Source organism: Lacerta agilis, chromosome 8, assembly GCF_009819535.1.
Source record: "Lacerta agilis isolate rLacAgi1 chromosome 8, rLacAgi1.pri, whole genome shotgun sequence".
Taxonomy (NCBI): domain Eukaryota; kingdom Metazoa; phylum Chordata; class Lepidosauria; order Squamata; family Lacertidae; genus Lacerta; species Lacerta agilis.
This window is the reverse complement of record NC_046319.1, coordinates 49,644,639-49,660,115: the sequence shown is the minus strand read 5'-3', so window position 1 is coordinate 49,660,115 and position 15,477 is coordinate 49,644,639. Positions and strand designations below refer to the sequence as shown.

Sequence of the window (15,477 nt, the reverse complement as noted above, 5' to 3'; positions counted from 1 at the left end):
ATAAAAGTGTTAATGTTTTATGCTTTTGTTTATATTTTGTTGTTGTTGTTTCTGCTTGTTTTTGTTTGTTTTTATGAAGAATAATTGTTAAGTTACAAATTATAAAATTAATAAAAAATTATTTACAAAAAATTAAAACAGCAGATTTCATGGGTACCATTAGAAAAGAAATAAAAAATAAAACTATCACTATCATAGTGCCTTTACACAAATCTATGATTTGCCTGTGTTCAGAGTAGCATGTAGAATTCTGTTCACCACACCTCAAAAAGCTTATTGTAGAGTTACAAAAGGTGCAGAAAAGGGCAAGTAGCATGATCAACTGAAGGAACTCCCCGGTGCGAAAGTGTTTCAATGACTGGGGCTAGTTGGGGGGTGAGGTGGTGGAAAGGACATGATAGAGGTCTCTAAAACTATGCATGCTGTTGAAAAAGTCACTGGACAAATATTCATTCCTCATTCATAATACCAGAACTCAGAGTCAGTCAATGAAGCTGAATGTTGAGATATTCAGGTTGGATAAAAGGAGGCATTTCTTCATGGAGCACACATAGAAAGCATGCAACAATGGCCAACATTTTTAATGGTCAGACTAAAAGGGGATCAGACTACATCATGGAAGATAAATCCATGGATTTAACCCACCTCTTGAACCTTGCTTAATTTGATAACTTTGCTCAGCTGAGTGAATAGATGGGGTGACGGCTTAAGACTCTGAAAGAAAAAAGTTATCTATGAGATGCTTATGTTTATAGTTTAATAGAATACAGTACCAAGAAAAAGATGCTCTGTGTCATAAGTTCCTCTACAGAAAAAAATTAATCAACTTCTGCTCATTAGTGGTACTTCCCAGCTTCTCTGAAGATAATATCATTTGTTGCCAAACTACCAGTATTCTCCAATTCCAGCATACAAAGTTCCGTAAATTGCTACAGAAGGCCCAATGAAGAGTGGGCGTTGCAGAGCAAAGAAATGTAAAATAAGTCAATTACCTGGATATTTTACGAGTACAGAATTTACATGATGTAAATCTTTAAAACTCCTTTGTAATAATGAACATAGGTGTACATTTTGTAAAATTAGCTCACTGACACTTGAATAGGTTTTTAACATTCTTGTTAACAGCACTTTAAAACTGCATACAAACCTTTTGATAATGCAATGGATTTTCAATAGCATAGGACAGCGTCGAAATAAAATTTGGCTTTGTAATCAATGATGCACACTCCTGGATCAGAAACTGCGTCTGAAAAGAAAGGAGACAGCTGTAGCAAAAGTTTTGGTTGGTTTGGGAGAGGCACCTATGTTACCAGGTATTACCAGGATTTTGTTTCTGTAAACATAATATATACATCCATGAAAGTACTTCAAACTGTCTTCTTACTATAGGATACGTTTGACAAATATTTTGATATCATAAAGATGAAATGGCAGATGAAACTATTTTGGTTAGTCTTTCAAGAAGGTAAACGCAATTCACAATTCTTAGTCATTATTGATTATGCCCAGCACAACAAACATCATCTGAATACTGTATGCATAGTAACAAAATAGAAGCTAATATTAAGAAATATTTTACAGAGACAAGCCAAACAAGTGACTTGACTTGACCTGAGACTAAACTTGTGACTAAAATTCAAGTTACTGAACTCAGTTACTGAGTCATTCAAAGCTTGAGAAAAATGAAGTTCCATCACACAAGGCCTTAGGAACAGCATTATTCAAAAGTAGCTCAACTCTTCTATTTTAACATTTCTTGAAGTTTACAAATCTAAAATGTGTTGGGATTATTTACATTTACAAGCTGCCTTAGAAGTACTCAGGCATAATTATTTCCATTTACGAATAGCTTCCTATGAAACCTCTTGAAGTAATTATTAATACCAACAATTAACACATATATGAAACAGTTCAAATACAACACATACACAGACTAGGCATTCAGATATGGCCTTCTATGCAACTTTTGTACTCATAAGTAGGCTAAGCCAATCTGAAAAAAGCACAGGTCTTCTCTGGAGTAGAGCCTCTTTTAAACTCTCCCAGAAAGATGTGCTTACCTGACTCCCTTCCAGATTTCTACAGGGTAACGAAAACAATGTTTTAGAAAGTTTTTGAACTAACTGCTGGACAGAAAATCAAGCTATATTTTAAAACTTAGGAACACAGGAACCTGTCTTATACAGAGTCAAGCCACTGGTGCATCTAACTCAGGGGTAGGCAACCTAAGGCCCATGGGCCGGATGCGGCCCAATCGCCTTCTCAATCCGGCCCACGGACAGTCTGGGAATCAGTGTGTTTTTACCTGAGTAGAATGTGTCCTTTTATTTAAAATGCATCTCTGGGTTATTTGTGGGGCCTGCCTGGTGTTTTTACATGAGTAGAATGTGTCCTTTTATTTAAAATGCATCTCTGGGTTATTTGTGGGGCCTGCCTGGTGTTTTTACATGAGTAGAATGTGTCCTTTTATTTAAAATGCATCTCTGGGTTATTTGTAGGGCATAGGAATTCCTTCAACCCCCCCCCCCCAAAAAAAATAGTCCAGCCCACCACATAGTCTGAGGGATGGTGGACCAGCCCACGGCCGAAAAAGGTTGCTGACCCCTGATCCAACTCATTTTTGTTGACTGACTGGCAGGCACCTTTGTAGGGTTTCAGGCAGGAGTGCTTGGCATACCTTGCCTAGAGATGCAGCACATACACTAAAATTGGAATGATACAGAGAAGATTAGCATGGCCCTGAGAGCCAGTGTGGTGTAGTGGTTAAGAGCGGTAGTCTCGTAATCTGGGGAACCAGGTTACTGTCTCTGCTCCTCCACATGCAGCTGCTGGGTGACCTTGGGCTAGTCACACTTCTTTGAAGTCTCTCAGCCCCACTCACCTCACAGAGTGTTTGTTGGGGGGGGGAGGAAGGGAAAGGAGAATGTTAGCCGCTTTGAGACTCCTTCGGGTAGTGATAAAGCGGGATATCAAATCCAAACTCCTCTTCTCTGGAGCATTTTATATGAAAAGCATGTGCTCTATCAATGAACTACGGGACTTTTAAAAGTAGTGTTCTGTTGTAAATCTGCTGCCTGTTTTAAATGTAACCATATGTATGATATTTTAGTACAGTGGAACCCCGGGTTACGCACACCCCGGGTTGCAGACGTTCGAGTTAAGAACGGCACCAACCCAGCATTTACGGAGCGCGCGCAGCCCCCGGATACGCAGAACGTTTCTGCACACTTCGTGTATGCGCAGAAGCGCTCAAATCACGCTACCTCCGGTTTTTCGGGTCCCCCCCCCCGTGCGTTCAGGATACACACGTTACGCACGACAACCCAGAACAGATTGCATGCATAACCTGGGGTTCCACTGTAGTAGTTTCAATGCTGCTTTTATTGTACGTATTTTCACAATGAATTTTGTACGTCACTACAAGATGGAAGCACTGTAGAATAAAAAAAATGTAAAAATAAAAAATCAAGAAACTAACTGGAAATTATTTAAGGACAAAATTTACCTGATGGAAATCTTTACCGCTACTTTTACCATCGCCACTGAAATCCACATGCGAGAATAGACAGCGTAGTAAATGCCTGTCTGCCTCAGGGCCGTGCCGATTCACAATCTAGTTGCAAGAAAAACAAAAGAGCTGCAGCAAGGTACCATAGCATTTGTAACTACATAGAATCATAGAACTGTAGAATTGGAAGGGACCCTGAGGATCATCTAGTCCAACCCCCTGCAACACATGAATATGCAGCTGTTCCTTATGGGGAATCGACCTGCAACCTTGGTGTTTATCAGCACCATGTTCAAACTGAGTGTTTCTACCACTATCAGCTGCACTCTTAAGGAACAGAAGCCACACAGCTTTCTGGCAGGGTCCATGCTAGTAGCAAAAAGGAGAAAATAAGGGAAAGTCACACAGTGTCCAGGTCACATTAAACTAGTTTAAAACAAGTTTTGGTTTAACACGACTGAACAGTGTGGTGGTAAACACTGCTCAAATGCCACAGGGTCTGACTTCTGATGTCATCTGAACCTGGGCTCATGGTTGGTTTCCCAAAAAAACCTCAAGTGGCAAGCCAAAAATGAACTTTGATTAATGCTCGTGGTTTGTAATACTTGTGGTCTGTCAAGCAACATGACAAGCCAGACTGAAAGGGGAAGCAAGTACAGCAGAAGTGACCCTAGCAGTCTTTCAGAGGTTCAAATGGGCCAATGACCCAGAAAAATAGAGTAGGGCCGAGAACCACTTTGTAAAAATGAAAAGGGATATAATTTAAATTACTCTTTAATAAACAGAAAATCTGTTTGCTTTTAAAGTAGAGCATGTCAGCACTAAGCAAAATAAAATAAAATAAAAAAGCAACCTAAATACATTGCATAGTATGCATATAATTGAGGTAATTCCTGTTGAGTCCAGAATCGAAGATTTGTCATTTATTTATTAGATAACAAATTTATGTGGGTTATTTACATTAAATATAAAAGCTATTTTAATACAAAATAAGTTCTACAACCAAAAGTAGCATAAATATAACAAGAAGGCAACAGCATAGCAACTCCAAAGTTAAAACAAATACTGTATTTTAAAAATTGAGAGGCCCAAACCACACCACTCTTTCAGAAGGCCTGAGTGAAACAAGATTTTACCTGGTGGCCAAAAGACAAGCCTCCCAGAGAAGGCTGTCTCATAACCAGTGTATCACAACTGAAAGATTACCGCCCTCACTTATTTTGGTGGGGGCACCAGGAGCAGGGCCTCCAAAAAATCTTAAGGTTCAGATAGGTACACAGCTTGCCATTTATAAACCAGCACTTTTAAATTAGCCCCGGAAACAGATGGAAAACCAGTGCAGCTGAACAAAGCACAGGCATAATATGATCAAACTGCACAGTCTTAATTAAAACCTTTGCACTCCTGTTCTGAACCAACCAGTGTTATTGGACCACTTTTACAGGCAGTCCCATATAATGCAGTGCAATAGTCTAAAGAAGAAGTCAACAGAGGATGAGCAATTGTAGCCAAGGTATCGCCACTCAGGCAAGGTCAAAGTTGGTTTATCCACCAAAGCTGAGAATAGGTAATTTGAGTCATAAGATCATTTGAGCCTCCAGTGCTGGATCAATAAGCACCCCCAGTTGTACACCTGATCCTTTAGGGAGAGTAGAACAGCATCTAGAACAGGCTGAATACTATTCACCTGGATAAACCAACCAAACAGGGCAGCCCAACTTTTCATACCAAGTGGGCCGCAATAGTAATTTGACACAGAGCCCATGGGCCGCACACTGCCTTGTTGCACACATGGAAGCATGGCCAAAATTTGATGCTGCTCCCTACCCTGCCAGCCTTCACACTGCCTTCATAAAGCTGCCTAAGTGAGGCGCCAGGCTTTGGGAAGGAGGCATGAAGCTCTATAAGGGTCCTACAGTTCTCCCACCTCCTTCCCAAAGCCTTGTTAGCTCTTTCCCAGTTTTGGGAAGGAGGTGGAAGGACTCTTAAGACACGGTTACAGCCCTCACTCATCCTTCCCAAAGCCTAGCTCCTCACTTAACCAGCTTTAGGAAGGCACTGTGAGGAATGGGGTGGGTCTGTGTCAAATGCTGCAGAGGGCTGCCAAAAAAAAGCCTCAAGGGCCGCATGTGGCCCTTAGGTCACGCAATGGATCACCCTGAACCAATCAATACCTCTAATCTTCTGTGACTATGGGCAAGAGGGCTTCCACTTGCACAACAGGGCTTTCCTTGCTCTCCTCCTCCCACTACCCCCAAAATTGGCTGCAAGGGGAGGTCAGAAGAATCCCCAAAACAGTTCACAGGAAGAGGGAGGATCATTCCACGTGGCAAGCCGCACTGCTTGTACTAATGGGGACATTCATCATAGTGTGATATTCAATTCCACCCTGAACCTCTGTTTTTCAGAGTTCATCCAGTTCATTGCTATGCCCAAGCAGTGTGCACAGCCTCAGCTGCATCTGATGAGCAATAAATATAAAGCTGAGTATCATCTTCATTCCAGTGACACCTGCAACCAAATCTTCAGATGATCTTTCTCAATGGCATCATCAAGATGTTAAACAGTGTTGGCAAATGAATAGAACTCTGCAGAACAAGCATCAAGCAGTACCTCCCAAACTTAAACAAGACAGCCGAACTGAAAGGATATCATTATTAATGGCACTGAACATTACTGAGAGGTCCAGGAGAATCAACAAGGTTCCATTTCCCATCTACCAGCAAAGATCAGCCTACAGTATAACCAGGGTAAATTTTGGCCCCAAACCAGGTTAGAAGCCTAACTGAAGTGGATCTGGGTTGGGAACCTTTGGCCTTCCTGATGTTGCTGAATCACAACTCCTATTATACTGTGGAACCGTAAGAGGGACAGACAATTCAAAACTAATCTGATAAAGCACCTCTCAAATAATTTTTCCCTGCCTAAAGCTTCGTAAAGGAAACTGGAAGCTTATTACTGAGCAGCGTAAAGAAGAGAAAGCAGCTTTTTGCCAGTGCTGTCTTTTGGTAATGTGTGTGCAATGAATCACATATTGGCTGTGTTTGCACATAAACTGTGGTTAATGTTATTTAACAGACTATGACTCACCTCGCAGATAAGCAAACAAGTCACAGGTTGTTTACTTCGTATCAGAGCAGGTGCCGGGAACTGTGGCGCTCCAGATGTTGCTGAACTACAACTCCCATCATCTCTGACCCTGGCAACTACTAGCCATGCTTACTGGAACTGATGGGAGTTGTAGTTCAGCAGCATCTGGAGGGCCAGAGGTTTCCCAGCCCGATCTAGATAATCAGATTCATCTAAGAATAATTAGAATGGGCAGACCCCCTACTCTCTTGATCACCTTGTGAGGAAGGAATTATTTACAATTTTCTTTTTAAAAAAATACTTACAGCCCCACACATCACCAAACGGACAAGGAAATTATATACAAAATATCAGTTGAAAACAATATATAGTTCATTAAAATCCTAAGCTAAATTCAGAAAACTAAACAAAATCACAAGAGCAACAAAACAGGAGTGCAGCAATACAGCAGAAGGGAAAGCATCCACTTGCCTGAAAGGCTTGGTAAAGAAGCATGTCTTAACTTGACACTAAAAATGGTACGACACACCCCATAATAATAATAATAATAATAATAATAATAATAATAATAATAATAATAATACCCCACCCATCTGACTGGGCTTCCCCAGCCACTCTGGGCAGCAGCCCTCTCATTTGTCACCAATATTCAGTTGTTTGGGGCATTTTATATTAACATCTTAGACTGGGCTCAGCAGCAAATCGGCAACCAGCACAAAATCTTTCAGAACCAGCGTAAGGTGAGCCCTGACAGAAACACCCAGCAGTAACCTAGCTAGCTGCTGTATTATGCACCAGTTGCAACTTCCAAACCATCTTCAAGGGGGACCGCATAGAGTGCACTGCAATAAACCAGTAAGGAAATGTTAGCCACTGGCTTGTAGTTAGTATCATCTGGATCCAGGCTGGGCCGACTTGTAGCTTCTTTTAAAGAAGATGCAACAGCTTATTTTGTCAATGAAGAAAGAGCAAGTGTGAGTTTTATAAGGGGGTTTCCTTATATCTTCTGCTGTGAATTCATTCAGCTTCTCTGCATTCACCTTTTCTTCCTTTGGACAGCTTTTGACTCCTTTACTGTTCAAAGGTCCAGCTGTCTCCCTGGTCTCTAACTACTTAAGTATTTTGTGGTTGTTGATTTTTGTTTTTAGCAACTATCATACTTAAAAAAAAATTTGTATCACTTATTGTCTGCTTGCAATATTAAAGTCTTATTTCTCCCTCCTACGTGCATATTTTCTATTTTTGTTTTTCATGTTTTAATTTTGGTCTATTATAATTGTTCTCCATATTATATACACTATAAAATGAAATTTTAAAACTTTACAAAAGAATCAGTTTTTTAAAGACCCTTAAACATGACAGTTAAAAGGCATTTGAAAGTTAGATGTAAACAAGGATCAAAGCAGCATACTTCTAAGTAGTACTGAGTATAAGACCCTTCAAGTGAGGAAGACCAGAACACACCGCTAACCAAAAACCCTCTGCCAGCTTCAAAAGTTTGCAGGAAAACTAGGGCAGCAACAACGTGGGCATATGGTGCCACACAGATGTTGCCCTAGAGTAATTGTTCTTCAGGTCACTATACTTCATGCTACATTTCTTCCACATTCACTTTTTCACATCTCATCCAGGAGAAGAGACCTGCTGGTTGAGAATTAAATGACATTACTAGCCACACTGGGCAGGGAACTGCAAACCTGAAGTTCACTTCACTGTTTTCACCATCATTTCCACCACCAGTACCAGCCTCAATTCTTTTTCTTTTTTAAAAAATCTAACCATTCTAAAAAAGGAATGCAGACCTGGAGGCAACAAAAAGAAAGATACAACTACTTTTGTAACTATGAAAAATACAAGCTAGAATGAACCATTTTCATTTAATAAGGAAAAACAGAGTTAAAACTCTTGCAATAAATTCACCCTAGAATGAACAAAGTATTGCCAATTTAATTTTGCATTAAATTACCACAAGACGTTGCAAGAAGGTCAGGACAGGCTGATTTTAAATACTCAAAAGAACTCTGTTGTAAGCATGGAAATGAGCAATAACTCTACAGGACTACTGAGTAATTAAAGCCAATGTCATAAATCAATTCAGATACACACAAAAAAAGATGAAATAACAGGATAAATAAGATATAAAACTATATTAGAGTTTAATAAACTTGACAAGACAATTGTCAACTCCCAGCAAGCAAAATATAGTAAGATCTTAGTGGCCTGTGGTGCTTTGCAATACAAATCACATCAATCAGTTAACATGGTCAGTGTTCAGAGCTGTAATCCTCAACATCTGGAGATTACCAGGTTGGGGAAGGTTGTTCTAGCAACTAAACCAATCAAGCAGTGAGAAGTAGGACTATAAACAGTACGAACTAAGTTGTGGATACCCTTTACATTTCTTTTTTTAAAATGTCATTCATTATTGACTTACATGCTGTATTTCCTGCTGGCTGGCTCTGTAGTTTTTCTTGGTTAAATTGTCCACCAGGTAGCTGATTTGAGACAAGGCCAGCGAGAGCGAGTCAAGATTCATTGCTGGTTGGGGCGGAAGCAGGCGGCCGAGCCCGGCGCAAAATCACCATTATTCCCCTTTAGTCACCTCAGAGACAGGTTAATTTTTTTCCAGTTAGCCTATGTAATCAATTTATGCTGTATGTTCAGTTCTTCTTTCCCAGTACTCTCACTCTGTTCTGAACCATGGCACCTGCAAGACAAAACAGCAATGATTATACATGTATAACTAAACAATTGTAAATGTAATGATGGAACAGGCCAGAGTTTTATGGAAAAGCACTTGCTTTGCCAGCAAAAGTTTGCAGATTTGATAAGGCTGTTAAAGGCAGTTTGAACTATAGTTTATTTCAGGGGTCAGGAACTAGATCCGGCCCCGAGGGCTGAATCCAAAACTGCCACACCATCTGTGAACCACCTTCAAATGAAGAATCAAAGAGCAGTCAAAGTACACTCTGGATACTTTCCAGCCCCAAATTTAATTAAAATTGGGACTGCAGAGGAAGATTATTCCGCAGAAGAATATTTTGCCACTTACCCTTCCAAAAGGAGGGCTTGTATTTGACATTGAATTTAAATTCAGCAATGAAAGCGAATCAAGGACCATCTGCATTTGGGAGCTCAAAGGAACAAGTGGCAGATCATGGTAATGCTCCCAAGTGTCGCAGGGGTGGCCAACTCCCAAGAGACTGCAATCTATTTACAGAGTTAAAAACTGGCAGTGATCTACCCCCTTTTGGGGGGTTCGGGTCAAAGTTGTTGAGTTCTTTCAGGGAGGAGGTAAAATGGAGCCACAGTTGTTCAGCTTCTTTAGGGGGAGCCAATGTTCTACCACAGACATCCAGTGATCTACAGGTAGATCACGATCTATCTGTTGGACATGCCTGCGAGCCACAGCAGTACCTGCCCCACACCTGAAGTCATAGGTGAGCGTGGCATAGGAGAAAATGGTATTGAAAGTCAATCTGGGGCTAGTGGTAGGCTTGTGGTTTATTCAAAGCCAGCATCATAAGCCACAGTCTGAAGTTGCCCTATTCAGACAAACAAACCAGAGTTAAAACTAACCACATTTGGCCCTAGTTTGGGCATAACAAGCCACTCCAAGGTGGAATAAAAAAAAGTGCTTTCAACTTCCTCCTCTAGGTTGCGCTAGAGGAGGGAAGTAGTGCACAAGCCAAAGAACACTAAAATCCCTGCTTAGTTTATTGTCCAAACACAGTCAATGAGTCCAATCGGAGCAAAAGACTATTTTATTCAGATCTATAGAATTATGAATAGTCTTCACTTGTTAATGAGAACACAGGAGTTTATTTACACTTTCAACAGCATGAAGTGTCATGTATAAGATGTGTACCCAAGTGCCAAATCCCAATTATTGCTTTAAGCAAATCTACAATGTTAAAAAATAATTTTAAATGATCTGTTCATTGGCATTTGCATCTCTTGAGGGAACCTTATCATTAGGATTGCCGATTTCTTAATAGGTCCTGCCAATATAGATTCCAAACTTATGCAATGATAAAATTGCTTCCTGTTTACAAGGCAATCTTAAAATCTTCACCAGTTTTGCCTTCAGTTTTTATAGGCCACTTCCAAGACCAATGAGGAAAAGACTGCAAGGCCTGAAATTCTGCTGAGGAAAGATGATCATTCTGTAATATATAGAGAGAAGTGGCACTGATTTGTGGATGGACTGAATATGGGACAAAAGCAGAAAAAAAAGAGTCAGAGAAACAAAGATTTCATCCTGATGAAGTGGGCAGTAGAGGAAGTGTAAATGAGGATTGGTGGACGGGAGGAAAGATGAGACGTTTGACTGTGGATGTACAGTAGACCCTCCGGATATGAACTTAATTTGTTCCGGGGGTCCATCCGTACCCCGAAAAGTCCGCATCTAGAGGCACCGCTTCTGTGCGCGGCGTGACAGGACGCTTCTGTGCATGCAGTGAAACCCAGAAGTATACACTTCCAGGTTTGCCGCGTTTGCAACCCAAACGTTACGTTACCGAAAGGTAACATAACCAGAGGGTCCACTGTATTAGCAACAATGAAGCATCCCAGTGGAAATCTCAGAGAAGTGATGTGGGATTGGAGGGAAAGAAATATTGTTTGGGGGTACAGCTGTACAGCATTAGCATACAGGTGGTAACAAAGCCACAGTCTGTCAATCATCTCTTAAAGACTTTTTAATACCTATGCAATTGTTTAGCATTTTCTTGAGTGGCCAGTCATTGTAATGATTGTTCTGTACTGCTTTTAAAGGAATGTTATAATGTTGATATATAAAACCCCATTTTTTTGTGAGAGCAACATATACATACTTTTCTAAATAAATAATGATTGGATAGTTAGGAAGAGAATCAACTGAAGACAGAATCAGGGACCTAGGGCTTAAGGGGAATCAAAACTTACTTCTGATCAGTTGTATCAAGAGGTGGCAGAGAGATCAAGGAAGATGAGGACTAAATAGAAACCTTTCCACTTGCCAAATAAACTATTTTCATGAGGGTAGCCAATATTGGTGAAATACATAGCAGGTAGTCAAAGACTATCAAGGTTAGCCCAAATTCAGCTATGGAACTTTTAACATTTAAGCAGCAAGGTTTAAGACAAAGGAATCGGCTAGCTACACTACAATTTAGATTACAACAAAACTGCTTTCAGCAACTTAAGCATTAGCCACTCTGCATAGAGACTAACCAACTGGTAGGACTACCACTCAAACCACATTGTGACACACAGGGGCACAAAGCCACCTTAAATATATAACTCTAGTTATCTACAAGGCAGAATTGAGTAGCTTAGTATTCTCAAATACTAACAGCATATTAAAATAAAAAATCAGGATGAATGTGTAAGATAAAACAAATTTAAATGTTTCAAAAAGGGGAGGGGGAGGAAGAGTGAAAGGAAGTTTCCTGAAAAATGAGAGCAAGATGAGAATTGCACACAAGTGAGAAACAAAACGTGAGTAGCCAACATAAACTGATCGAAATGTCTAAATAAGCATGCAGCAGCTTCTGCCCCACCCATATTAGTTTATTGCCTCACATGCAGTATCAAGGGTAAAGGTTAGTAGTACCTGTTGTGTACATTGAACAAATGCAACTACAATGTTGACAGATGTTAAAATGCTTTAACCTGTATGAGTTAAATATGGAACATCCTGAATACAGCTCGAAAATCACATAACTTAGCACTAAAGTTTGCCACCTACCAAGGATTACAAGGTAGAGCTAACTACAATTGTGCTGCAAAGGAAGCCAATACTTTTGCTGAATTTGTTTGGGATCCTAAAGCTAAAAGAGCTGTTCCCCACGATGGTCTAGCTAATTAAAGGTAAAGTGAGATTTGAACCAGCCACTTCCTAATTCATCGGTCTGCTAGATCCACTCCTTTGCACAAGAATTAGGCCCAAGTTGTTGGATCCATTATTGCCTCTAACTGGAGCCAGACCACAACTATCATGGCCAGCAGCCACTGAAAGCCATTCAAGTGAGTTGCCATTAGTCTCCTGTAGGAGCAAGTGCTAGTTTAACTATGCACTGCGTGAAAAATTACTTCCTTTTGCCAATCCTGAATCTTCCAACACTAAGCTTCACTGCATGTTCATGAGTTCTAGTGCTATGACAGAGAGAAAAACTTTTCTCTTCCCACTTTATCCATGCTGTGAATAATTTTATAAACTTCCATCATATCATACCATATATTTGTATAATGGCGTTATGATACTGAAAGTTTTAATTTTCTTTCCCTAGCATGCCTTTTCCACAGCTGCTGCACACTGGGTAGACATCCTCATTGAGTTACCTACTATGACCCCAATGGCTCATTCCTGGTCAGTCACTGCCAGTTCAGATTCCATGAACATAGATGCATTATTGTTTTTTGCATGCATCTCCTCACACTTTTTTACACTGAATTGCATTTGCCATTTTACAGTCCATTCCCTCAGTTTAGAGATTTTTTTTGAAGCTCTTGGAAATCTTTTGGGAACCTCATTGCCCACCCTTATCTCTAGATCCTCTATGAACAAGTTAAAAGGCACAGGTTCCAATATCAATCCTTGGAAGACTCTGCTTTCTACAGCTCTCCATTCAGAGAACCTTCCGTTTATTCCTACTGTTTGCTTCCTATTAACCAATTCCTCCTCTTATACAGTGGTACCTCTGGTTACGTACTTAATTCGTTCTGGAGGTCCATTCTTAACCTGAAACTGTTCTTAACCTGAAGCACCACTTTAGCTAATGGGACCTCCCGCTGCGCCGCCAGAGCACGATTTCTGTTCTTATCCTGAAGCAAAGTTCTTAACCTGAAGCGTTATTTCTGGGTTAGCGGAGTATGTAACCTGAAGCGTATGTAACCCAAGGTACCACTGTACCATAACTGCTAAGCTTACTTGGGAATCTTTGGTGGGGCAACTTGTCATAAGCTTTTTAAAATCCAAGTAAGTGGATCACTTCTATGTTTATTGACGTTCTCAAATAACTCTTAATAGCTTCATAAGACAAGAGTTGTCTTTGCTGAAGCTATGCTGGCTCTACTTCAGTAAGTCTTGTTCTCCCATATGCTTAGTTATTTTCTTATTAACAACACTTTAGATCATTTTTCTGGCACAAGAAACGTCCAAGCCCATAAAGGTGAAACCATGCAGTTCACATGAAAAGATAAAAGTTAGGAACAACGGTTTCAGTTCTGTAATATGAAGACAAGCAAATAAATCATTCTTCAAGTTACCAGAAAGCATTATTGCAGTGCCTGTCTCACCTGCCAAAAGAAGCCAGGCCAAACTGGCATCAGACCACAGACTTTTGCCAGAAATAAGATCTCACTACCTCCCCGCCTATCCCCAGTAAAGTAAGATTGTTTATAGGACGTTTGAAACAGATACAGCACCTATAAGCAGATTCAAGTCCGTCGTGGATCAGAGACAGGAGGGGGGGGGAACAAAAACGGAAATTAAGCTCTTTCTCCGCCTGTGTTGTAGCAGCCTCTGACGGGTATCCTACAAGACGATTCGGGAGCGGCTGAGGAAGCCCGAGGGCGGCGCACACCTGGGGCTGGCGGGCGCCTCGACATGGATTAACTAAAGCCTCTGAACGAGGAACAACGCTTCCCGACCTGCCTCGTTCGCTCCCACAAGAAGTGGCCCAAGTCACTTCCGGCTTCGGAGGGCGGGCAGGACAGGCCAACGGAGCGGACGGGGCCCCTCACCATTTCTCGGCGGCCCAATTGGGACGGCCTCCTGGGGGCAGGCAGGAGCCCGCCGTTGCCGCGAGCGATCCTCGTTTTTTATTTATTCCGCTGCCGGACTCGCCTTCGGGGCGCAAGAGAGGAAGGAGGGAGGGAGGTGTATGGGGTCTCCGGGAGGCCTCCTCGCCCCACCACAGGGGACAACACGTGCAGGGACAGGCGAGCTACGGGCAGGCCCAGCTCACCACTCCCTTGCTGGCGCTTCAGCGCCGGCTACGCCGGGAGAGACGCGGGACGCAGGCCGCCCACCGCTACCGCCACTACCGCTCGGCCTCCCGGTGGCTTCCGCCAGCGCCAGCCTTGCCGCCTGGAGCGAAGGGCGCGGTTCTCACCTGGGGCGGGCCGGGGGCGAGGGTCTCGGGGCCGGGGCGGGCGCCTGGCTGAGCCGCTCGCGCTTCTCTAGTTACCTCCTCCGCTGGTTCCAAAACAAAATGGCGCCGGGAGTCGCGCGCTCACGTCGCGGCCCTTCTCTTCCCGTCTTCCCCTGCGACGGACGTAAGGCCAGGGGGCGGGGGCTCCTCGATCTCGCTCAGGTCGCCTGCGCGAGGAAGCCCTGGCCCAATCGCAGGCTGTGTCCAGCTCCGCGCTCGAGCCCGCCTCCCTGCTTCCGTCCAATCCCCACCTGGATCCTCGAGGGGCGGTGCGATATTAGTTTCCCCCCCCCCCTTTACGTCTGCGTAGGGACGAAGGCCAGGTTACCCAATCTGTGTTCGGAAGTGGTTGCTGGAAGGCGGCGCAAAGCTGAGGAGATGGCTAGGGGGCGCTGCAGAACTATCGGCCGACAAGGGTTGGCTAAAGGCAATATTGAGCTTAGCTCGGCCAATCATAACGTAGCGCCACGAAGGGAGCGTGTCAGCTACGACCAATAACAGTCGGGCGCGGTTGCGATGGCTGAGGAGCCAGGCGTCAGGCGCGATTCCTTGGGAAGTGTAACGGGGCAGCTAGGAGGTCGACGAGCACTCCACCCTGGAAAGCGCATGCGCACGGGCTTCCCGGAGAGCGGGGGTGTGCTTGAGGCAGTTGTGCAGCTGCTAAGCTGGTCTTCGCAGCCACCCTTCGGAGCCCCTCCCGGGGCTTGGCTTGTGGGGGTCCTCTCGGAACGCCACTTCCCT

General features: G+C 42.7%; 1 protein-coding gene across 11 annotated transcripts in view; it reads right to left on the bottom strand.

Annotated features, from left to right (window-relative positions):
- CNOT1 (CCR4-NOT transcription complex subunit 1) overlaps positions 1 to 14,854 on the bottom strand; it is a 58,220-nt gene extending 43,366 nt beyond the window's left edge. For 10 of the 11 annotated variants that reach the window (XM_033157338.1, XM_033157343.1, XM_033157347.1 and 7 more), the window contains exons 1-5: positions 14,698 to 14,820; positions 9,033 to 9,305; positions 3,506 to 3,613; positions 1,148 to 1,246; positions 646 to 714 (exon numbers count right to left, since the gene is read on the bottom strand). In XM_033157338.1, coding sequence (XP_033013229.1) covers positions 646 to 714; positions 1,148 to 1,246; positions 3,506 to 3,613; positions 9,033 to 9,134 — 378 coding nt within the window. In that variant the 5' untranslated portion in view covers positions 9,135 to 9,305; positions 14,698 to 14,820. Of the gene's footprint in view, positions 1 to 645; positions 715 to 1,147; positions 1,247 to 3,505; positions 3,614 to 9,032; positions 9,306 to 14,697 lie in introns of all 11 variants that reach the window. The other variant, XM_033157339.1, reaches the window with a different exon arrangement.
- Between the last annotated feature and the right edge of the window lie 623 nt (positions 14,855 to 15,477).